General features: G+C 40.7%; 4 protein-coding genes across 4 annotated transcripts; 3 read left to right on the plus strand and 1 right to left on the minus strand.

Moving 5' to 3' along the window:
- Positions 1-15,416: 15,416 nt before the first annotated feature.
- Positions 15,417-15,879, plus strand: LOC100691388 (histone H2B 1/2). The gene has a single exon (XM_003451161.5). The coding sequence runs from the start codon at positions 15,459-15,461 to the stop codon at positions 15,831-15,833; it is 375 nt and encodes a 124-aa protein (XP_003451209.1). The 5' UTR covers positions 15,417-15,458; the 3' UTR covers positions 15,834-15,879.
- Positions 15,880-17,124: 1,245 nt separating this feature from the next.
- On the plus strand, positions 17,125-18,557 carry LOC109198946 (histone H1-like). The gene has a single exon (XM_019354292.2). The coding sequence runs from the start codon at positions 17,898-17,900 to the stop codon at positions 18,549-18,551; it is 654 nt and encodes a 217-aa protein (XP_019209837.1). The 5' UTR covers positions 17,125-17,897; the 3' UTR covers positions 18,552-18,557.
- Positions 18,558-20,494: 1,937 nt separating this feature from the next.
- Positions 20,495-20,971, minus strand: LOC109198960 (histone H2A). The gene has a single exon (XM_019354323.2). It carries the CDS (start codon positions 20,929-20,931, stop codon positions 20,545-20,547), a length of 387 nt encoding a protein of 128 aa, XP_019209868.1. The 5' UTR covers positions 20,932-20,971; the 3' UTR covers positions 20,495-20,544.
- A 218-nt stretch (positions 20,972-21,189) lies between these two features.
- Positions 21,190-21,727, plus strand: LOC109198958 (histone H3). Its single transcript, XM_019354320.2, has one exon. It carries the CDS (start codon positions 21,275-21,277, stop codon positions 21,683-21,685), a length of 411 nt encoding a protein of 136 aa, XP_019209865.1. The 5' UTR covers positions 21,190-21,274; the 3' UTR covers positions 21,686-21,727.
- The last annotated feature ends 2,880 nt before the right edge of the window (positions 21,728-24,607 follow it).

The following is a 24,607-nucleotide window of genomic DNA, read 5'->3' on the forward strand; positions in this document are numbered from 1 at the left end:
CCAGTCCTCAGAGCTTGTGTCCCAGCTCTGTAGAGTAACTGATCTTCATGATGAGTCTTAATCTCCTCATGGTGTTATTTTAACTTTGAAATATTTAATTCATCATTTCACTTTATTTTACTTATTTTGTTTATATTTCCAATGTTTACATTTTCTAGCTTTCATAATTTAACTGATCATCCAAAACAGAACTTTTTCCCACCTGGGATTAATAAAGTATTCAAGACTCAAGAAGTTTATTGTCATGTACACCGCAAAACACAAATGGTTACGCAGAGCAATGAAATTCTTACTTGCAGGTTCCCTTCACACGACTAAAAGAAAGTAATAAGTAAAAACATCTTGTAGCTTACATGTGGGTGGAAACTGAATTTAAAGTAAAGTATTTGCAACACTGTCAACTGTCACTGTCAACACTGTATCTATCCACATATGTATATAACCTTCCTTAGATGTGGCTTCATTACCTGATATATAATTTATTTTCTGGCAATAAAACAGACGTTACAGTAAGATAATCGTACAGTCTGTTGTTGGATTGAGTCTTGATGAAAAGCTCTGGTGACTCAATGTTTTTTTTGGTCAGTTTTTTTTTTCCTCCTCAAGGGAGTCCTGTGCCTCTACATGAAGCTTTGGCACATCCAACTCACATAACGATGGTGACTGTGAAGTTCACCATGCAAGAATCAAGAGTTTATATGTTCATACACAAATATGTCGTAACCAAATCAGTTTACAATTAAATGTTTTTATTTTTTCTAACTGAAGATAGATGGAATAAGTTAAAAAGCCATAAATATTTCTTTATTCCAGTAATCTGATCAGACACGTCTGCTGGAGAATTACAGAATTTCCCCATGTTGTTCTTTACATGTGAAAACACTTTGCACTGAAACTGATGGGAAATACAAAAGGTTTCTTCAACCTGACAATAAAATGTCAGACACAACAGTGTTGATGAATTCTAACACTGAAATGACATCAGGAGCTCACAAAGCTTTTAAATCTGGTGAAGATCTAGTGAAGGTCAGTGGATTAGTGTGAAGAGGAAATAATTCCAGTGATCTCTGTTAGTTTCTGATGTTTCTTCTTTTTAAACTCTGAAAGCAGACAGGGCAAACAAACTGTATCAGGCCTATTTCATAAGAGTAAGAACATTTTACCTAATTATAGCCTTACTAGAATTAGAAGCCTTACTAGACCATAATGAAGAAGAAGGATAAAGGAATACATAAAAACAGAATTACAGATAAACTACTAACTGTTTTGGGCTCCTTGTCCTTCCCCTGGATGATTCGTTTTGTGATAGTTAGGCATGAATGTCTCTGTGTTTGAGTAAAAATTTGCCTGTTGTTCTTATGTACCCTCAAATGTTTAGTCAGTTTCATCTTCATGTTTGTTTTCCTTTTTGTCCCTGTCAAGTTTGTGTGTCTTAGTGTCTTTCTCAGTGTTTGTTCCCTGTTTTATTTTTGTCTTATTTTGGCCCTTTGTGCATTTAAACCCTTAGTTGACTTCTACTTTTTTTTCTAGTGTTTCTAGTGTTTTCTGTGCCTGAGCCACCAAAATATTACTTGGTTTCTTACCATTTTTTATACAATGCTGATGCCTTACACACACACACACACACACACACACACACACACACAAGTAAATAAATAACAGTGTGCAAATGAAGATTTGTTATGTTCCTCCAAATCTTCCAGTAATGAAGCTGTTTCTTATCACAGGAAGAAGATGATCTACAGGGTTTTGAGTTTTGGTGTGGCCTTGTCCGTCTCTGCTGAGTTTCCACATTTTTCCACAGTTTTGTATTCTCTGTAACAGAGCAGGAAAAAGTGAGCTTATAGCGCCACCATCTGAACAGGCAGGCTCATTTCAGCTCTAACTGGTAGCTGAGTGTTGATGTTAAAAATGCAGCATTTATGTGAGACTTAATGCTGAAACACTTTCTAACTTTGTAAACAGAAATGTGACTATTATTTCTTTCAGTGTTAAAGTTGAATAAATCTTCATATATATGGAATCCTGACTGCATCCCATATTTATAAAGATGCTGACTGCAGGACACAAATCATCTCTGGAAACAGATTCTGAGGTCAATATAAAAATAAATGTATTGATGGTGGTTTTTCCTGAATGAAGATACAACATCTTTCTTTGAGGCAACAGTGCTGTTGCTGTAACAGCCGGAATTACATCTTTACTAGATGCTGCATTATGTGTCAATACAAAGTAGACTGAATAAAATTATATTACTCCTGCTTTTTAAAGAATCATAAATATCTTCAAAATCAAACTGAAAGTAGTGAAGTTTCCTGTCTCCTAACCTGTCTCCTCAGGTTAGTGAGGTACCACCAACATCTGGCTAACACTGGGGAAATATCTGGATGGATGTTTTGGGTTTTTTGGGTTTTTGTTTGATTTTTTTTTTAGAAAAAAACTGCATCCATGTCTAGTTGAGTTAGAGTTGGTGAAACTGTTTTTGCTGTGGTGTTGCTCCTCTATGATATATGTAAAGCTGTGGATTTTGTGCTGGAACATCCTCCATTAGGACATTTTTTTTTTAGCTCAAAATCTCTCTCCACAAATGATTTGTGTCCTGTAGGCAGCATCTTGAAACCTGAGTTGGACAATCATGGCTCATCATGTGTTCCAGGTCTCAGAGTTGTGTCGTCATGTGGCTCAAAGTTCAGACTGGATTAAAAATAAAGAATAAAAGTATCTTGATGCATGCTCAATCATCCAGCTAAGTAGATCCCAAAAGGTTGATTCTGTTCATCCGGATGTAGGGTTTTCAGTGGGAGAAACGTTTCGTCACTCATCCAAGTGAGTTCTTCAGTCTCAGCTAACTGCAGCTTTCCCCAATCTTATAAACAGTACATTTGCATAATGACTGACACTAGCCCACTAAATGAACAATGGGCTGTTTGCTCAGTTCCTTGATGATTAATATGCAAATTCTTATGACCATTGATCAACAACCACTCATCAAAGTCCATTGATCAAAGGCTACTGGCCATGAGTACCATTCACAGAGAGTTGGGGAATGGCTGCAATCACAGCATTGTAAGATGGCAAAAGATGTACCCTTAGGCCCCCTCCTCGATTCAGAGATGGTCTTTCCCTTTTCACGTAAATGGCCTCCTTGACTCCGTGCTCAAACCAGTGTTCCTCCCTGTCCAGGATGTGTACATCCTCATCATTGAAAGAGTGTCCACTGGCCTGACGAGGTAGCTCTTCTGTGTTGTGCCATCCACTTCGCCAGAAGTTGTTTGTTTGTTATGGCAATCCTCCTGCCTCTTAACATCATACACTACATTACTCTGTTTTTGTCGGGGGATCCGATCTTTGGGGTGGACCAGTTTTTGGCGCAGTGTGTTTTGGGGTTTAAAAGCCACAGAGACGCGGTGTTTAGAAAAAATGCGTCTCAACTGTTCCGATACTCCTGACACGTACGGGATCACTACAGGTTTTTGCTTAGTCAGCAGTTGTCCTTCTCTCCTGGATCAGCTGGAGCTTTCTTTAGGTGCCTTTCCAGCTTTGACGAATGTCCAGCTGGGATAACCACATTTCCTCAGGGCCTTCTTGATGTGCCGTTCTTCTGCTTCCCTGGTGGCTGTGTCTGTGGCGATGGTTTTCACTCTATGTTGTAGCGTCCTGATGACACCCAATTTATGCTCCAGTGGATGATGAGAGTCAAGAATAAAAGGAACAGATGTGAGATTCCTCCAACTGTCCAATCACAGAGGCAGAAAACTGAAGCTTGTGTTCAGCTTGATATCAGGATTTATTCATCAGTACTTCTCTCTGAGTTTTTATGTTCCTCCTGAGTGCTTTGTGCCATCGAGTTATATCTGTGAGTATTGCACTGAAAATAATGAATGATAGATGAACAAATGTAAAGTTCATTTCTATAAATATATCAAATAATGATTTAAAATTAGACTATACTGTAGCTCCATGTATAACAGTTATAACTCTCACAGTGCGTCCTTCAGGCCCTCGACTGTAATCAAAGACATGTCATTGATCAGCAGTTCAACTCAAACTGTGACTCAGAGCACAACAAGAGCAAAACAGCATCTCTCCCAAGTCTTTTGTTCGAGCAGTCAGAGCAGACTCAGCCTTCCTCACACTGATAAATACAGCTGGTGTCAGGAATGCAGCTCACACTTCACTGATGGCTGAAAAACTACAAATCAGCACAAAAAGAAAAAGAAAAAACTACAACCACTGCAATAGAAGCAACCAGATGAAAACCCCACTCTTTAATTTGCTCTGAACATTTTTCATGTTTTAAAATGGTCAGGGGTGAAGAAATTAGCCCATCTGAAGGGCATTGCAGGCCACCAGTTGGACCCCCTGCAGTTTGCCTACCGGGAAAACAGGTCAGTTGATGATTCAGTGAGACACCATCGATTGAAACCAAATTTCTTGTATGTCAATAAACACCATTTTGATTCTGATTCAGATGTTCTGAATCACAAGGTGGCGCCATGTTTCAACTGATAAGGAAAGGTCAACTCTGAAATTATTTCTTCCACTGTTGACTCAGAAGACTTTGACCAAGTATTGCAGGAAAACCAGGATTAGATCATGTGATGGTGACTGGTGGTGACTACATCACCAACAGCTGTGAGACCAGGTTGTTGGTCCATGTGAGCCGAATACTGGGAATGTCAATTGATTAAAATTTTTATCGCAATTAAGAGCATGATTGTCCATAATTAACTTGCGATTAATCACAAATTAATCACATATTTTTTTAATCTGATGTAAATGTGGTGTGTGAACAGTTTATTACCAGCCACCTTAATGACTACAGATTGATTGGTCACCTGAACATAACAATCATTTATTAAAAATGAAACATAAAAAAAACAAAGGATCAACAAAGAAGCTGCTTATGTAAAAGCCCTGCTATGAGACAAGCCTGGGTAATAAATCACTATCGGCTGCTATTTAACAGTGATATGTTCAGTCCTGTTCATGTTTCTACACCTGACTTCATCCCCTCTGGATCAAGGCTGCTGTCATGGCTCAGAATTGCATCCATCTGTTCATCCTCTTCCAGTTATCCTCATCAGGATCAGCTACCACAGGTCGAGAAAACTGTTTAGTAAATGCTGTTGACCATTTGGACATCCCTTAATCACACTCCTGCTACAACTATCGATTGTTTTTCCCCTGTTTGTTTTGTTGTTTCTTGTTTTCCTGAATAGCACAGACTCAATGTTGTAGAGCACTCTGTATGTGTCCAATTCATTTAAGGAACCATCAAATTATTTTGCATTTTCAAAAATATGTTTATTTTTTTTGCACCTTGTAACAAAAGCCAGTAGTTTCAAATACATTGCATAAGTAAGCACATAAATGTATAAATCATACAGCAGACAAAAATGCACGAAATAAAACCAAATGTGTAAAACCTGTTTCAGTTATAGTTAAATTTGGGGAAGAATAACTCCAAAGAAAGTAAAAACCTTACTGCAAAACAGAGACTACGTTCTTCTTTATCATAACATTGAATCAGTTTAACTTGCCACATTTAATATTAAGTTACTATAGAGCTAGGAACACAGGGACGTATATTATATGGGAGATGATCATAAAATTACAGAAATATGCTAAAAATATGAAAATGAAACAATAGTGGATAAGGAGGCAACCTAGTACATCAGCTCAGTTCTTTATGAAAAATTCACTTTCAATTGCTAACATTTAACATACAGCTACTCAGGTTACAAAGGTCTTTTTAAAAGCAATCAGAATCACATAAACACATAAAAAGTACAGATACCTGAAAATTGCAATGAAGTATTTGAACTTTGTTACTTTGCACCTCTGCAATTAAGTACGCCAATGCATGTATGCATATGAATAACAGGAACAAAATAAAGCATAGTGAAGCAGTTTATGTGGAAGGTGATCATGAAATCTCAGATAGAGGTCAAACAACATGAAAACGAAACAGACCTGGAAGTGGAGATAACCTCTGAGAGTAAATGGCCAAATTTCATTTTTACTTTTTAGATATTGGTCTTTAATAATGCAGAGTAGCTTTGGTCCTACTGCTTTTGGACTTTTCATGTTTGGAGGTTGGATCCTAGTTTTCATACCCAACAGATTACTGAAAATGAAAAAAAAAAAAATCCAAAAAACTTAAAACCTGAGATGCAAAACAGATTTTCAATAAGTTCATGCAACATCACAGTTTCATGTAATCTACATTTTGAAAATGTTTGTGTCATTGTTTGTGTCATTCTCTCTGGTGTTCAGTCCAAAGTTCCTCCTTGTCTTACTAATGTAGAAGAGCATGAGGAAAACAGCCATCAGCAAAACACCATCCAAGGTCGCACGCACAACCAGAAGCCAGGAGGAGTCAGGACAATGTGTAGAGACTCCTGGAGTGACACTTTCACTCTGTGTTGTTCCTTGTGGTGTGGAAGCAGGTGGGCTGAAAGCCATTTGTGTTGTTCCTTGTGGTGTGGAAATAACTGGGTTTGTATCTGTGAACAATAAACACACAGAGAAATTTTTTTTTATAGAGATACATGCAAATACACTATAATGATAAAAATACTACCATATTTCAAATACAACAATTTACCAAAGACAAAATATAGCATTTTGTGCATAACGAAAATCTTTCTGATAAAGTAAAACAAAGTCGGGTTCAGCTAGTACTGTTACATATTAAACTGGGAAATCTTCAACAACAAAAACATGGACACTTTTTCTTTGTTTGTCAATCCCTCTGATGTTAGAAATGTATAATGATCTCTCATGCAGTGTATCAGCTGATCTTTGGCAGTAGCAAGAATCTCATACTGTCAAAATCACCAAAAGTTTCATGATTTTATATATTGTTGTTGTGTTGTTTATTTATTGTGTTTATTTTACTTTCTGAGTTGTAATCTTCTATTAATATTAGTATTAGAAGTACTATTTAAGGCACATGGAATCTGAAAAATGTTTTTGCTCTTTTGAAAAAATACTTACCATCAATGACAAGAATATCCTCACTGCTGTATGAATCTGGAGAAAGAGGGTTTCCATAACCACAGCTGTACAGTCCTGTGTCTGACTTGGTCAGCTGTGTGATGGTCGCATACAGTCCAAATGTAGATCCTGGTCTGTGTTCTATGCTGTATCTGCCACTCTCAGCTTTGTTATTAGTTGTGTCAATGAGGATCTCCCCTTTATTCTTACACTGATTCTTACAAAAGAACTGCCTCAGTCCATATGTGTTATTGGAACATACCAATGTGATTTCTTTTCCTTCAGTTTCTGTGTGATAAAAACCAACCATTTTACTCAGATCTGTGAAATAGAAGAACATTAACGTTGGTATCTATATGGTAACGTTGGTACCCGAAACGCCAACTTTAAAAACAAATTAACTGTTTAGCACAGTTGTACATGTGGAGCGCACAGGTTTGATAGATCTTCTAATTCACATGCTGTATGTGTTGTAGTTTGTCTGCAAACGTCACGTTCTTGGTTTCTGCCAGTAGAGCCTCCAGTTGTTCGAGCTATATGAACACTGCTGAATTTCCTTCTTCACTGGTATTAGTTTAAGTCTGTTGAGGTTGAACTGAACCTGTAAGCTGTTATATTATGTTTATATTTCCTAGATCAGATATAAACAGAGTTATCATTTCATATTAAATAAGTCAAATGTAGAAAAAGATTGTTACCTGATCCCCTCAGAATCAACAGTTTTTGTTGTAAAAAAAAAATTTAAGCCATGCAAAATTTTACCTTCATACTATGAACTTGAAGGGCAGTTACCCTGGAAGTACACAGGTGTGAGTGAGAATGTTTTTTTCACATTTTGTTTTGATCTATTTTGTGTCTTTTTTTTTCAGGACTCACAGCTAGAAGATGAGCCTGGTATCAAAACTTATATAAAAAGGTCACTCTAACTTATTTTTAGCATGATGACACTCTAGGAAGATCATAACCTTTTTAGTTCAAACATTACTTCTGCTGCTCTTCATCACAGACATTACATTAGTAGAGTTGATGTATTACATACGATGCCTAAAAAAGGTTCTAGAGAAAATTAAATCTGAACAAAAGCAACATTTTGCTTTAGACTGTGAGAGTTGGATTTGGTGTAAAACTGAGTTGGTTGAAAGCTGAAATTTGAGTCAATAAATCATTGCATGTACTTGTATGCTTTACACCAGGGGTGGGCACCGAGGGCCGGTGTCCCTGCAGGTTTTACATGTGTCCTTGAACCAACACAGCTGATTTAAATGGCTAAATTATCTCCTCAACATGTCCTGATGTTCTCCAGAGGCCTGGTAACGAACTAATAATGTGATTCAGGTGTGTTGACCCAAGGTGAGATCTAAAACCTGCAGGGACACCGGCCCTCGGGGCCTGGAATTGCCCACCCCTGCTTTACACTAAGGTGCTAGAATTTCAGCTCAACTTATCAAAGTACAGTTGTTCCATGCCATATAAAATGCACACCTGTATGTCATAGCAGGTTAAAAAGTTGCTTGTATGAATTAATTAAACAGCTTGATTTAAAAGTGCTCTATATTACTAAATGAGACCGGGGGGCTCCACATTTTGAATTTCAGTCACCTTTACTACAAACTCACCATTTGAAACTCTGACCTCAAAGTCAAAGTATGAATCTGGAGCAGAAGATCTTCCCAAAGCACACCTGTACATTCCTGAGTCAGACTTGATCATTTGTGAGAAGCTTAAAAACACAATTCCTCTTCTTGGAGCTCCATCTTTATACTTCATGCTGTATCTCCCACTCTGAGCTGTGCTTCCATCTGTTTTAATGAGGATATCTTCTGATCGCTCACATTTTTCCTTACAGAAGAACTTTGTGCTTCCAGACAAAGGTAAGTTGCAGCTAAGTGAAGCATTTAATCCTTCAGCTGCAGACCAAATATTGTGTTTTGCTTTGACAAGCACAGCTGCGTCTATCAGATGAAAAAAATAAAGTAAAATAAAGATAGACAATCACAACATTATCTATTCTATGTAAATATATGTGTTTTACAAAGGTACGTTTTCAAAATTAAAAAGCAGCATTAAGGAAAAAATCACATCATCAGTCCTCACCTGACAAGAAGCAGAAGAAAAGAAAATGGAGGATTTTCATTCTGATTTTGATCTTGATGCAGAAAAATTGTTAAACTTGAGAAGAACAGAGTCTGACACTTCACTCCGTCTGTCAGATCATCAGAAAACATCTGTTACTTAATTAGTTGTTTCCTTTTTATCACTTCCTTCAACATGTTTTAGATGCATTCATCACACCCTAATAAGGATGATGATGTGATAATGAAACATATATGTGTGAAAAACATTGCATATCTAAAATTATGAATCTGCCTGTTGAAAAGAGTTTCAGACCAAATTTGACTTTGGTTATAAAATGTTCCTGGCATTTTCATCTCATCTGAAAATTTTGCTGGGCTTAAGGGATAAAGAGGAATATTTATTTAGTTCAATGGTGGAGAGTCCCAGATTTAAACCCAGTGGGAGTTTCCCCCCAAAGAGGGACAAAGGACCCCCTGATGATCCTCTACCTAATCACATGAGCCAAGGTGTGAAAGTGGGCGTGGGTCCCAATCAGCCAGGGTTTCGGGTGAGCTCATTGTGAAACCTGGCCCCACCCTATCATGTGATTTCCTGAGGTCAGATGGCCCAGGATGTGCGTGGGCATTAAGGCGTCTGGGAACGGATCTCAAAACTGGATTATAGATGGCAGACAGTTGGTGTCGTAAACCCCCGCCTCTGTTCAAAGATGGTCGCTCACAGTGGACATAGATGGCCTCTTTCACTCCTCTTTCAAACCATCTGTCCTCTCTGTCCAAAATGTGAACGTTGGCATCCTCGAAAGAGTGACCTTTGTCCTTTAGATGCAGATGTTTTTGAGCAGTTTTGAGATCCCTGGGTTTAAATCTGGGACTCGCTGCCATTTGACCTTAGAACTGAAGAAGCTTCTCAGATGAGAGGTGAAACGTCTTCAAGCAACTCAAAGAAGTCCAGACGCTTTTCTTTCCAAGCTCCTTAGACTTATTACAGAGGATTTACTCTTGTACCATTCTTCCTATATAGATTAAATGATTACAGCTTGAATAGCGAAAGTAGAACAATTCTGGCGTTCAGCTCCTTATTTATATCTTTTGACACTGGGCCTTTGTGTAAGCTGCTAATTATCATCCTGCTTTTCCCTTCTCTTCTTCTGGTGTTTCTGGTGTTAAGCTTTTTGTATTTTTAATTTTTCTTCTTTTGGAAGTGAATTTGTGTTACAATGGGCCTCCCACTCACCTTGTAAACATGAACACCCACAAAAGTAGACCACTGGATATTTTTTAACATTGAAAACTAAAAACTCTTTTTCTGAAAAAAGAAGTTCTGACTTTTCTCCATTTAGGCTAAATTAATTATGAATGGCTGGACCTCATGGCAGTGTGTTCAATCAGTAGGTGTGTGGGGCTCACATTCAAATCAGTGTCAGAGATTACCCTATAGGGATGTCATGTCTTTTACACAGAGTTAGGATTAGACAAAAAAAAAAAAAAAGAAACTTCTGAGTTTAAACACCCAGTTTGAAGGCTTTATTTGTCCATTATTTGTTTCTATACTCATTTATTGAGTTCTGTGGTATTCATTTCATTTTATTTTTGTCATCCTGTATTTTATTTATATAAGATTTAGATTGGTTATGGTTGGTTTATACAGCTTTGTGTATGTTTGTGTATGTATGTTGTGGTATCGTTAGAAATTAGTTGTTTATATAAATATATTGGTATGCATAACATAAGTTATTATTCATAGATACATACATCCTAAGTTTAGTAGGATAGGGTTTTGTAGTAGGGTTAACCACAGATGATGTATTTGATTTCACATTTTCAGTCTATTAATAAGTTATTTTTTTTCTCAGAATCTGGGTTAGTGGAGGTGACTGGGTGCCCTTATGGTGGTAAGATCATCCGTGGTTTGTGATTATTTATGCATTCGCACACTGGTAAGCCACAGCTCTGAATCAGCTAACAGTACACAAGCAAATAAATGATTTGAACTTCTGATGTCTGTTTTACATTTCTGTCAATAAATTATTTATTTTACACCCTGAACCACTCCTGTGTCTCAGGTGTTACAGACCTGGGTGCCTTCTTAGTAATTTGCAGAGTTTCAAACTAGATATTCTCTGGGTGAAATTCCCCAGGTTGGCGTTGTGGGGTTTTCCCCGTGACTGTGAAACCTTCAACCTCCTAATCTCCGCAACACAATCAGCTGTACATGATAATAGCGGCAAAATACAGTAAACCCAAGTCTTTAAAAACCTGAATGAACTGAATTTGAGTAAATTTGCTCACCCGTGTTTGTATCTGACAAGACTGACACAGTTTGTACAATTAAATTATAATTATTGATTAGAACACATAGTTCCCCTCCTCCACAACCCACACACACCAACACACATTCACGCACACACACAAAGTTCAAGGCCCTTCATACGGTGTTGAAACAGGAAATGTGGAATATGAGCTTTTAATTTGTTTTATGGGTTTGTTGTTTGTTCTGCTGAATTACGGCCGAACATCTCCAAACAGAAACCCCTCAAAGCAATAAAGCAGCACTGTTTGACATTAAACCGATCACATATACTTATGTGACTCTTCAAACTACTTACAAGTTTCGACACTTTAACGTTATTTCTCTGCTCTGCTCTGTCTGCAGCTACATTATGTTCACTCCCTGACTGTGTGAACTTCCCGTCTGTCCACGTGCTGGATGAGGAGTACAAAGTGTTTTTGAATAATGTTTTCTGTAGTCCGTTAATCTGTAGCAGTGCATCGTAACTGTTGTTAAAAAATAACACAGGTGGACCCTGGTAGCAGATCACTCAGACACGGGTTGTAGTAGTAATCAAACAGAGTTATTTAAAGTGAAAAATACAAACACAATAAGGGGACAAGGAAGCACGCTCAAGGAGACACTCGAGCGTTCTTTGGGGTGGGAGAGAGACAAAGAGGTTACTAAACAGGCAAAGGTGGGGAGACGGGAGTTACGCGAACACTGAAAAAAAAAAACCATGTTGGATTTGCATAATTCAATAGTGGACATCTGTTGCACACAGATGTTTTGCTTTGGTAGCAACTTAAACAACTGAGTTAAATTAACACTTAACTTGAAAACACATAAATGCAAGAGATGGTCAGTCTCTTTTTTTCAGTGTAGAATAAGAGCGCTTACTTGTCACACATTTACTGAGGACTTGGACGGGGTGCATGGACCTCATGGCGGGGTTGGCGTGGGTCGATGGTAGTGAATGACTGACATCCAAAGGAAACGAACCAAGGAAGCACGGTAAGGAAGACTGGGGAGCGTGGAAGTGATCCTCAGGTTGTGGACGGCTGGAGTGACAGCGAAGCAAGGTGACAGGAAAACAGGCGAGAAGGAATCCCAAAAAGACTTTGATTACTGGACGAACCACGACTGACTCATTACCACTGGCTCAGACAATACTCTGACAACAGATGTCTACCACTCCGCTATTTAACAAGTGTGTAGGGAAATCCCGAAAGTCACAGCCTCGCCCGCCTGCTACATAACGGGAAACAACAGCAAAACTCGCGTGAACCCATCTCCTAACAGATGTAGGGACGGAATCCTTGAAATGTTGCACCTAAAGCATATTTCAGTGATTATTTGAAATATGGTCAAACGCTGTTGCAGATTGTTGAGTTAATACAGATGAAGTTTATAACGGTGTTTAGACCGTGTTTGGGAAGCTGTAGCCTATGCACTTTAGGGTAAAACTTATAAAACGGTCTGGAGACTTGTGCACGTTTGAAAGGGTGGGGAGGGCTTTTCGGCTGAACTAACGAGGAAGCTGTGGAAGTTTTTTCTCGTTGAAAAACTGCGTCATTCATTTGTTCCCCATGTTGGGGGCCATGTGCAGCTTGACGTAAAGTCTGAGCTCTGGATGAGCAGAAATGTGGATTCTACCGCAGATATCTGGACAAAACTTTTGAGAGAAACATCAAAAATATAATATAATAATATAATAATAAAATATATTATATATATAAATATTGCTACACAAAATATGATATGTAACATCAAAACTGTGCATTTTATGTCAAAAGAAAAGGCTGAAGAACAACAACCCACATTCATCAAGAATCTAATATGGAATCCAATCATACTATATCACTGTCATCAGGTGGAGAAAATGCAAAGCAAACGTAACCTGTGTTTCAATGTTGCTGCTGCTCCTGCTGCTGATAGTGCTGGAGGGCAGGGCTGTGTTGATTTGGAACTATGCAGACTGTAAAAAGTCCATAGGAGAGATGGGAGCTGATTAAACAATTGTTATGAGATAATAATAAAATACAAAGATTGATCACAGTGTTTATAAGGCAGCAGATTAAAAATCTGTGGGACATAAACTAGGCTCTGCCTGTGAATCATTCTTTGCGTCTCTTCCATCTCCTCATCTCATCTATCACTTTCCACTTGCTGTCTGTCTGAGAAAAAGGCACAATTTGCTGTTGCATTGATCTATTATTTAATTATCTACACTTAAAAACTCTTGCACCTAATCCATATTAAAGCAATCATAGAAATATGTTATAAAAATAAAACATTGCAATTGTGTTTATTATTTTTTTTATACTTGAACACCTCTGCAATGCAACAACTGGTACATGTGTTATTGTGACCTGTGCTCTTTTTAATTCAGCTGGTGAGGGAGCCACTGCCTTTAGCAGCCTCACACAGCTCCTTTTGTCACTGTTTCCTCCTCATGTCCTTACAGACCAGCACTACTTATGCAGTTAATAAAAGGACAGGTAATGTTTTGTCACACTGTTAAGAAAGCTAATTAACAGGTGTGCAAGTATGCATTGTGACATACAGAAGGTGATGGAGTGCAATGGCGTTGTTCACTTTAGTCCAGCTCAGTATGTGAGGGTCTGATAACGGGAAGGAATGTTTCTTCAGACAGTGAGGCTGAATCTGAATATATATAATATAATTTGGGAAATTGTTTAACAGAAGTCAGTCTGTGACTTAAGCAGCATTGTCATAGCCACACTGTAACTCCGAAATGACAACAGAGGCACGGCTTCTTCAAGACGGGCGCTTTGCTTTATTTATTGAACGCCGTGAAAACTACAAACATAAAACACAAAGGCTGCAGGCACTTCATTCAGCTGAAATAAGAAATAATTAGAACAGTATACATTACAAATTTCCAGAATATTACACACAATGATAACAAATACTTTGTACAGCTTGTAGATGGATCAGACTGCTGCAGATGGCTCACTGAAATCCTTTGCGTGGTTTTCAAAAGCAGGCCTCACAACTGCTTATAATCACACCTAAACATCACGATAATAGCGATGCAACAAAAAATTGTTCTTTGTGCCAAGATAAACGCGTCTCATACTCAACAAAAAACACACCATCACAATATGAACCACAACAAATTACAAGGAAAAAATATTTTAACTGCTGGAACCAAATATTAATCTTTTTTATACACAAACCATTTCGGTAACACTTACACACACTTGGCTACTAAATGAATGTTTTCACACCATAAATATTTTGTTCTCGTGGAAGTGTTGGGAGCATCAACTAATCTAACGGTCATCTACCAATCTAATTCGCGGGTCATGTCTGTGTTCTCCCACAGAAAATGATCCTACACGAACAACATGCTGCTTCAGACACTGATCCTCCCGGTGGAAGTGTACCTTCTTTTTCCTCCTTTTTAAGATTTTTAATGTTAGTTTAAATTCAAAATCCACAGTTAAAAAATATATGAACACCAGATAATAAAGAAAAGTGAATGGTTCAGTCTAATGTGTGCTGTAGTGAGACATTAAACTTCACTAAAACTATGCAGTTATGAAACGTAACTTTAATATGAGCCAAACCGATTTGATTAGTTGTAAATAAAACAGTGAAGTAAACGTGACCCGACAGACAGAACCTAATTATGCCCAGTGTTTAATCTCCACTGAGAGCTAAGACTCAGCGAAGTTTTAAAGCTGTGTGCTGGTGACGGTAAACTGTGAGTATCACCAGGTTACATGGGCGCTACAGAAACACAGAGACAGGAAACCAGGTGGAATTGTTTCATTGTTGGTGAAGATAATACTGATACTAACACATCCATATCTGCCACACAGAGCTCTACATTTACTGCTCGTTTAGAACAAATGACTGTTTCAGCAAACGAGGACAGAATCACACAGTCCACTGTCTTTGTTAGATGCGGGCCTGTTTCAGCAAAATACACAAATTCCCTCCAACACAACGTCCGGCCCACTGTGCGGCTCCACCAATGAGCTCCGAGGGCCTGCGCAGTGGTATTAGCATACAGCCTGTATAAAAAGCGCTGCTCTCAGTCACAGAGCTTATTCGTTGCTGCAGAGTATCGGAGAAGGAAAATGCCTGAACCCGCCAAGTCCGCGCCCAAGAAGGGCTCCAAGAAAGCCGTGACCAAGACCGCCGGCAAGGGCGGCAAGAAGAAGAGAAAGACCAGGAAGGAGAGCTACGCCATCTACGTGTACAAGGTGCTGAAGCAGGTCCACCCCGACACCGGGATCTCCTCCAAAGCCATGAGCATCATGAACTCGTTTGTCAACGATATCTTCGAGCGCATCGCTGCCGAGGCATCTCGCCTGGCCCACTACAACAAACGCTCCACCATCACCTCCAGGGAGATCCAGACCGCAGTGCGCCTGCTTCTCCCCGGTGAGCTGGCCAAGCACGCCGTGTCTGAGGGCACCAAGGCCGTCACCAAGTACACGAGCTCCAAGTAAACTGGCTATCAGACGTCAACCCAACGGCTCTTTTCAGAGCCACACACTTTAAACTGACGAGCATACTTCCTACTGACAAATATGCAGTTACTATGTTGGTAACTACTTAAATCGCGGATGTAGACCTTTGTGTCACTGGGTGGTATTAATCCGCTGCACAGACCCAGACGACTGAAATGTTTTTCTGGTTTTTAGATTTTGAGAAAGACAAACACTACAAATAAAGCATTAATGCGACTTTATATTTGACACTCGCAGCTTTCTATTGCACTGTTGCGTCTGTAGTGTTTTAGTCGTCTGTATTTGTTTTGTTGCAGTTTTTCCACATCCGATTGACGTGGTCCTGTGTCTGTTATATGCAACACCATGGTCTTGGTGTCTGCTTCGCTGTGTACTCAACCACTTCACATGGTTGAAATGACAAAGCCACTTGACTTGATGCGCACTATAACATTATAAACACACAACTAGACTAACAACTATGATACATAAAGGGGTGGTTTGTTGGATTATCAGAGGGCCAAAATTGGCCAACTTGAGGCCAAAAGGTATACTAAGAAAGATATAAATTGGTATCATTACTACTTTTTTTTTTTTTTGTATTTTCCCCCACTTGTGCCCCTGGATGGATGACACCTTTAGCATTTGCCTGTACTGCCTATGCCACAGTCAGGCTCTGTGTCCTTCAATCTTTCATAGCAATGACCAACAAGGAATTTCCATCAAAGCATCTTCAATCTAATTCCTAATTTGATGGCTCTGCAGCCACCTTTCACTTTCTATCTGCCTTTATATGATGCAACTATTGTAGTAATTGCTGTGCATAAGATGGAGTTGTACAGGGGGGATAGGTAGGAATGATTTCTTTTGGTGTTCAGAGGTGAATTTTGGTAATTTCAGTCTCTCACTAAACCCACTGCTGTGACTGGTCATCACATGATGGAGTGGGTGGAAGGTATCAGCATTTTACTTATCTTGGACAAAAATCTGTGTTTACATATTTTTCAGTAGGTGGAAGAATCACAGAATCCTCCAGAAAGAGCAGCAGAGATATACTGGGCATAAGTAAAGAAACTATACTAGATTAAACTGAGGTCACTATCCAGGATACGAGATAAGCTTTATTAGGCCCAGAGCTGGGAAATGCACCGACATGGGCATAGCAGGATAAAATAAATAGCAAATAATTACAATAATATTACTATGATTAAATAAATAAAATAGATACAATGATAAAATAATGTTTGACTAATAGCAACAACAAGACAAGGTTTAACAGTGAGATGGTGGATGTTTTTAGCAGGTAGAGTATTACACATGTGTGTATTCACGTGTTCATTGACTGCTGTTGTTTATTGTAGAGTCAGTAACTGTAGAAGGAAACAGAGTCAATGCAGACTAAGAGATCAGAGCCAAAGTGTGGAAGCGAGCTGCTGTAAGGTCACTAATGAAGCTTCTGATGTGCAACAATGTGAGTGAAACTGTGCTTTGGTTAGAAGTCAGCAGCTGTCACAGAAGTGTCGCTGCTCCGTGGGCCTCCAGCAGCATCGGTGTGTTTGCTGGGAGCTCGCGGCGTCACTTTGTCCCACAGCCGCGCTCACCAGATGCTGCTTTTAACTCGGAGTGCGTGAACAAACATGTGTATCAGCTGGAAAAGGCTTTTTACGGAGCTCTGCTGCAGCTCCATCGGTTTTAGCAGAGAAAAGAGTGCAAGAAGCCGCCGAGCAGCGCTGAGCTCCGCACCGAGTCGCTGAGCTTTAGGAGCTCCACGAACCGAGAGCAGAGAGCACGAGAGCCCGACACGAGGCCTGCACCAGGAGACACAAGCCCGCTGTGGACTGCTCCACTGTCGGCCTGCAGTGCTGCTCACAAACTCACTTTGAGCTCTTTGATCCCGAGACACGAAACACAAAATGAAGCATTGCGGGGCACACGCGAGAGCTGCGCGCGCTGCCTTCACTCTCCACGGTTCTCATGGTGCGTTTAAGTGCAGCGTGGCGCTTCCGACTTGCCATCACTGTACCGTGAATCTCTTTGACTCTCGTTCAGACGCGAAAGAGGAAAATGTCCGAGGAAGCTCCCGCACCTGCTCCCGCCCCGGCCAAGGCGACCAAGAAGAAGACGACGGCTTCCAAGCCCAAGAAGGTCGGCCCCAGCGTGGGCGAGCTGATTGTGAAAGCCGTGGCCGCTTCCAAGGAGCGCAGCGGCGTGTCCGCAGCCGCTCTCAAGAAGGCTCTGGCTGCCGGAGGCTACGATGTGGACAAGAACAAGGCCCGCGTCAAGACCGCCATCAAGAGCCTGGTGGCGAAGGGCACTCTGGTGCAGACCAAGGGCACCGGCGCCTCCGGATCCTTCAAGATGAACAAGAAGGCTACTGAGAGCAAAGCCAAGAAGCCCGCAAAGAAAGCCGCTCCTAAAGCCAAGAAGCCCGCCGCTGCCAAAGCCAAGAAACCGGCAGCAGCTGCTAAGAAGTCGCCCAAGAAGGCAGCAGCAGCCAAGAAGCCCGCAGCCGCTAAGAAGCCCGCGGCCGCTAAGAAGTCGCCCAAGAAAGCCAAGAAGCCCGCGGCGGCGGCCAAGAAAGCGCCCAAAAGCCCCAAGAAGGCGGCCAAGAGCCCCAAGAAGGTGCTGAAGAAGGCTCCCGCAGCAAAGAAGTCCCCCGCCAAGAAGGCCGCCAAGCCCAAAGTCAAGAAGGCAGCCACAGCAGCCAAGAAGAAGTGAGCTGCCACCACTCACACTCAACAACGGCTCTTCTCAGAGCCACCACAGCAACACACAAGAGCTCCTTCCTCACACTCACTCACCACTCTGTTATTCACAATAGTGTCCTTATTGTTAAAGCACACACTTTTCCCCATTTCTCTCATTACATGTACAACTTTTATTAGTATCATGATGCACATTAGTGCTGTCTGCAGAAGTCTACAACTCCAGAAAAGACAACAATACAAATATTAACAACTCAATATTTACAATCATACCTTCATAGTACAAGACATCACACCACTTCTCATTTTTCTATGAAACACTATCATACACAAAATACACCTTTAAAAGTTATCACCTACATTTTAATATTAAAATATATATTTTATTAATATTATAAAATATTTTATTAAAAAAAACAACAAATGTGACTGAAAATATTACATTTATAGATGCATGTTATTGTCTATATAGGAGATATTTTTCACTTACACCTACACTGGCTGTTGTGGTGGAAGTACACTGTATATTTTAACGATACTCAGCCAATATATAATCCACTCGAAATGCTCTACTCTACAACCTTACCTGACTAAATCTAGGCCAATTGAATTGATATTTGGTGATTTCAAGGACACATTTTATTGCAAGATGAACCCATACAGCTGTTTATTTTACCATGTATTTATTTCATTACTCATTTCATAACCAATTTGATTCATGTACATTTGAACTAATGGAGTTCTGTAGCATTAAGGATGCGGGCAATTCTTTTATTTCAAAATATAGTCTTGAGGTTTACTTCTTGACCTCATGATTCTTTGGATATCCCAGCTGAAGAAGAGTCTGGGGCTGCCCTGGGTCCCCCTCAGTTTTCCACTAATTCTGTTGTTCAGTCTGGGGGGCTGTTCTTCCCCCAGGCTAGTAACTGTGGCTTCCTGTTTATCTGGCTGAGTCAGCTTTTACTCCTCATTTTATAACAGGCAGGCCCTCACTGTCAATACATTTTTCACACTATACAGTTACACACCAAAGTTTATAGCTGAACCAAGTGATTTGGCACGTCAGAGGTCAGGGTTCAGCAACTTAATGTCATTCTTGAGAGTTTTAAGGTCGCATGAAATGCTTTGAGAACAAAAATCCACTATTGTCCTTAAAACAGAGGTTGAAAAAGTCATTCTAACCAAACCCACACTTACCAATGATTTCCTGTTGTTCTGATCTCCAGCCGCCCCCTGTTATCTAAGCAAACCTGAGCACTTTCTATTCTTCTAATCGTTTTATTCTACTCACAATAGACACAAAAACCTGAGCGTAGATGTAAGTGACTTTGCAAAATGTCCCAAATTCAGCAGCAGTGCTGAACATGTTGCTAACAGCTCCACATTTTCCTCCCTCTGTACCTGGATAGTTTCTGCAGTAGCAAAGAACTCCACCCGTCCCTCTCCTCCTCCTCCTGTTCTGATTTCCTATTGTGTTTGACAAGGTTTGAGGTCTTGGCACACGTATCATGAACTGCGTGTTGTCTGTTTCCATGAGCTGTGGATCTGCTTTAATTATCAAGCGAGTGAACCATGATGCATGTTTATAGTCATAGTTATGAAGCTAATAATTAGTGATATCCCATTTATTTTAAATCAGTAAGATGAGCAATGAGGTTGAACAAGGCACGAGCCTTAATCACACAGCAGGAGAGACGGAAGCTTTTTGCTTTGGTTTTATTTTGAGACCCAAAGGGAATCTCTGTTCTTGTCTTGTGAATAATACAAACACACACTGCTAAGGAGTTAATATTTTTTTTTTTTTTTTTGAATGTGGATTATAATCCCTTACTGTGAAAGATTAAGTGAATGAATGTACATTTGCCAATGAATCAAGATGCATAATCTACATCTCCCAGTACACAAGTTGTTAAAGACAAAGTAATAAGAAGAAGGATGTTTGCTCAGAGAGAAGTGTGTGGCTCTTAAAAGAGCCTTTGTTGTTGGTGAAGCCGAGCGCTTTGCGTTTACTTGGCCTTGACGGGCTTCTCGGTCTTCTTGGGCAGCAGCACAGCCTGGATGTTGGGCAGCACACCACCCTGAGCGATGGTGACTCCCCCCAGGAGCTTGTTGAGCTCCTCGTCGTTGCGCACAGCCAGCTGCAGGTGACGTGGGATGATGCGAGTCTTCTTGTTGTCGCGGGCTGCGTTGCCAGCCAGCTCCAGGATCTCAGCGGTCAGGTACTCGAGCACAGCTGCCAGGTAAACGGGGGCGCCGGCTCCCACACGCTCCGCATAGTTGCCTTTGCGCAGCAGTCTGTGGACACGACCCACGGGGAACTGAAGCCCGGCACGGGATGAGCGGGTCTTAGCCTTAGCCCTGGCTTTGCCTCCGGTTTTTCCGCGACCACTCATTTTGATGCTATCTTCTTTAGAGTATCAACACTGAAAGGAAATGTGGTCCGATCTGCTCAAAGCCTCGCTTATATTTCCGCGGAGCGCGGGCAGCTTCGTCACGCACCAATCGCAGAGAGGCTTGCGGCAGCGCGCAATTTCAATGCACTTTTCTCCAATGAGCGGCACACACCGAGGCGGGGCGGTGCTCCTCTGAACGGTGCTGAGCACCACGTGGAGCCCCTCTCCAATCACGAGCCGGAGCGGCACCGCGTCACATCCTGTCACACACTTTAAGAGCAGCGAGTCTCCTGTAGTTTCTACATTTTCTGCTGTTAGCACAGGGAAAGCAAAGAGAGAAAGAATGGCAAGAACCAAGCAGACCGCTCGCAAGTCTACTGGCGGCAAAGCCCCCAGGAAGCAGCTGGCCACCAAGGCCGCTCGTAAGAGCGCCCCGGCCACCGGAGGCGTCAAGAAGCCTCACCGTTATAGGCCTGGTACCGTGGCTCTGCGTGAGATCCGCCGTTACCAAAAATCCACCGAGCTGCTGATCCGCAAGCTGCCCTTCCAGCGCCTGGTCCGCGAGATCGCCCAGGACTTCAAGACCGACCTGCGCTTCCAGAGCTCTGCTGTCATGGCTCTGCAGGAGGCCAGCGAGGCTTACCTGGTCGGACTCTTCGAGGACACAAACCTGTGCGCCATCCACGCCAAGAGGGTCACCATCATGCCCAAAGACATCCAGCTGGCTCGTCGCATCCGCGGAGAGAGAGCTTAAGCTACACGCTCTCGTACCAACAAAGGCTCTTTTCAGAGCCACCTCACTCACACCAAGAGCTCGCTCCTTTATTATTACATCAATAGTATATTCACACTCTAATCTTCATGCTCTTTCTATACTAGAAACTACAGTCGGCATGAAGGTGGAATTCACTGACTTCAGTTGCAAAATGCCTCTTTCAGTTTTAGCATGAATTGTTGTATGCTAGAATGGCTCCCTCCTTTATTTATTCACTTAGTTTTTGGGTTTTTTTTTTGGTTCCCCCCCCCCCCCCCAAAAGCTCATCACATTGGAGTGCTTTATGCTAGGGCAACATGATAAACCCTGTGCTCTCAAGTACCTTTGGTAAACTCCTGTTGTTTAAATGTGCTATAAAATACTATAGACATGACAGTAAGCCTAACATGAATCAGATTTATTTATTTTTAAACAGTCTTCTAAACATCTTTCAGGTGCTCTTTTTTTTCCCCTTACTAAAATATATTTAAAATTTTTACACAATTCTTTGAAGTAACTTTAAGGATGGAAACAGTATCAGTCCTGTTCTGCTGGTAATGATTCATAACCTATAACAGTGCTGGTGTGTGTATACTGTAAATAGTTGGATTGACCTTCTCACCTCTAACACTAAGAAGCTCATGTGACAAATATGGCCAATGTGATTGGCTGTGCCTTTCAGGGAGCTCTGTTTAGTTTTAGCAGCACTAAGCCTGCGCTGCGAGGACCTGCAAGGAGGAGAGGAGGATGGCAGCAAAAAGGAAGAACCTGGATATAAGAAAGTATTTTTCCAGGAAATCTGTAAGTCACTTAAAGTCAAGTTCACTCACAAAATTTGTCCGTCCTAATAACGTTACAGGCTATGCTAGGCTTTGGCCCACATCACTCTAAAATTGTATGTAACCATGAATAACGTGTTTTGGAAACTAACTGCACAACAGGCAGCACTATTAGTTATCTCAGTCTCAGAGTAGCATTTCTAATTTTGATTGAAACTGTCAGAGAAAACGGCAGCCTCGAGCAAGCCAGGATATTAGTTTACAGAGGCTGTTAAAATTATGTCTAACGTTAAAATGTTGGTGACACAATAATTCCATCCTCATGGTGCTGTCTTTTGTCTTAATTTTTGAGACAAAATATCATGAGGTGGTCATGATTTTGCAAATATTCCACCTTGTAGTGCAGTTTGCACAAATTGTTTTAAAAATGCACTCAATCTACAAACATTACTGATGAGTCAAGATCTGCACGAAGTGACAGAAACCCTGAAGCAGCTCCACATTTTATTCTTATTGTCATGTATGTCCTATTTGTCAGGTGACAGAAGAACCAACACAAAGCTCAGAGAGTAACGGTGACACAAGATCACAGGTGGAATGTGATGATGACTTGTTGGTTCATGACTGTATTTGAAGCACATGTGTGACTGCATGTATTTGGAATGTCTCACTGTTATTTATCAGGTGACAGAGGTGAAGAGGCGAGGTCACAGGTGACTGACTGATGATTTGGTGCTATAGATTAACTAGTATTTATTATCATGACAATTGTCAGGCTGCTTTTAGTCATCCCGGTATCCTCGGCTGAGGCTGAAAGAAGCTTCAGTGCTCTCACAAGACTAAAAACATGGCTCAGGTCAACAATGACTCAAATGAGATTAAACAATGCTGCTGTGTGCCATGTCCACCAGGAGAGACTGGACAGTATGGATGTAAAACAAATATGCCAGCAGTTTATCTCAGTTAACGAGAGGAGAAGGCATGTGTTTGGCTCCTTCACATAGTGGACATTGAGTTGTTGTGTGGGGCACCAGTAGTCCATGTCTGTTGCTGTAACAGTAGTTCATGTTTAGAATAAAAAATCCCAGCTCACTGAGTTGATCGGGGCGATAGTGCCTAAAATGTTGCATCATTTTGCTGAGAGATCTTTTACTTTGTGGTCATCTTAGATGAGTAGTTTTATGGACAAAAACCACCAGGTCATTCAGTGTTCCCTTAGTGCTAATGTATCAGAGATGTTGGTGTACTATAACTGAAGTAATGTTGTTAAGTCCTTAAAGTCATATTCTTTTATTGTCATGACTGTTTTTATTTTTGTATGATACCTGATTTATATGGAATATGGCTGAAGTAAACTAAATACTTAGTACTATTTGTTTAATAGTAATTTAACATTATAAAATTCACATATAAAACTATGAATTGTAATTTTAAATGGTTTAAAAGCACGTAGAATAGCACATGTAGGCAAGTATATTTCTCTTCTTTTATCAAGAAGCAAAGACAAAAAGGAAAGAAAAAGAAACAGGGCAGGGTTCGGTGGTTGAATCATCCGTCCCCACCAATGCCAAAACCAAATCTAGGCCCTTGCCAGGATCCTCCACCACCTACAGCTGGCCGTCCACAGCAACGAAGAGCTGAACAAGCCGCTGGGCCGAGTGACGATCGCTCAGGGTGGTGTGCTGCCCAACATCCAGGCCAAGCAGACTGAGAAAGCTAAAGAAAATCCAGCGACTGTCCTCAACCAACTAACGGATCTTTTAAGATCCACTCTCAACCTCTGAGAGTACACTTGCTTAAAGTAATGAAACTAAATCTTTAATCCACAGGTGTCAAACTCATGTTCACACTAGAACTGAAGTGGGCCAGCCCTGTTTGTCTATCAGGGTGTGCAACACATTTAGCTGTTTCACTGCATGAATACAAATCTGACTTAAATTGTAAAGTTATTACCCAGACTTCTTTATAAACTTGCTGTAAAAACAAATCTGTGTAGTAAGAGCATAAACATTGTCTCATTGTTTGTTCCTTAAAGTACTTGCACTAAAACTTAAAAGCAAGACAGCTGAGCAGATTAAAGAGGTTCAGACTTATAATTATAAATCCCTACAAACTCTCATTTAGGTCTGAGATTCATTTAGAC

This window comes from Oreochromis niloticus, linkage group LG3, assembly GCF_001858045.2.
Source record: "Oreochromis niloticus isolate F11D_XX linkage group LG3, O_niloticus_UMD_NMBU, whole genome shotgun sequence".
In the NCBI taxonomy this organism is placed as follows: Eukaryota; Metazoa; Chordata; class Actinopteri; order Cichliformes; family Cichlidae; genus Oreochromis; species Oreochromis niloticus.

Bases quoted from the DNA above. Each gene is read 5' to 3' on its own strand.
- LOC109198946 (XM_019354292.2), top strand. From the start codon at position 17,898: ATGTCCGAGGAAGCTCCCGCACCTGCTCCCGCCCCGGCCAAGGCGACC.
- LOC109198960 (XM_019354323.2), bottom strand. From the start codon at position 20,931: ATGAGTGGTCGCGGAAAAACCGGAGGCAAAGCCAGGGCTAAGGCTAAG.
- LOC109198958 (XM_019354320.2), top strand. From the start codon at position 21,275: ATGGCAAGAACCAAGCAGACCGCTCGCAAGTCTACTGGCGGCAAAGCC.
- LOC100691388 (XM_003451161.5), top strand. From the start codon at position 15,459: ATGCCTGAACCCGCCAAGTCCGCGCCCAAGAAGGGCTCCAAGAAAGCC.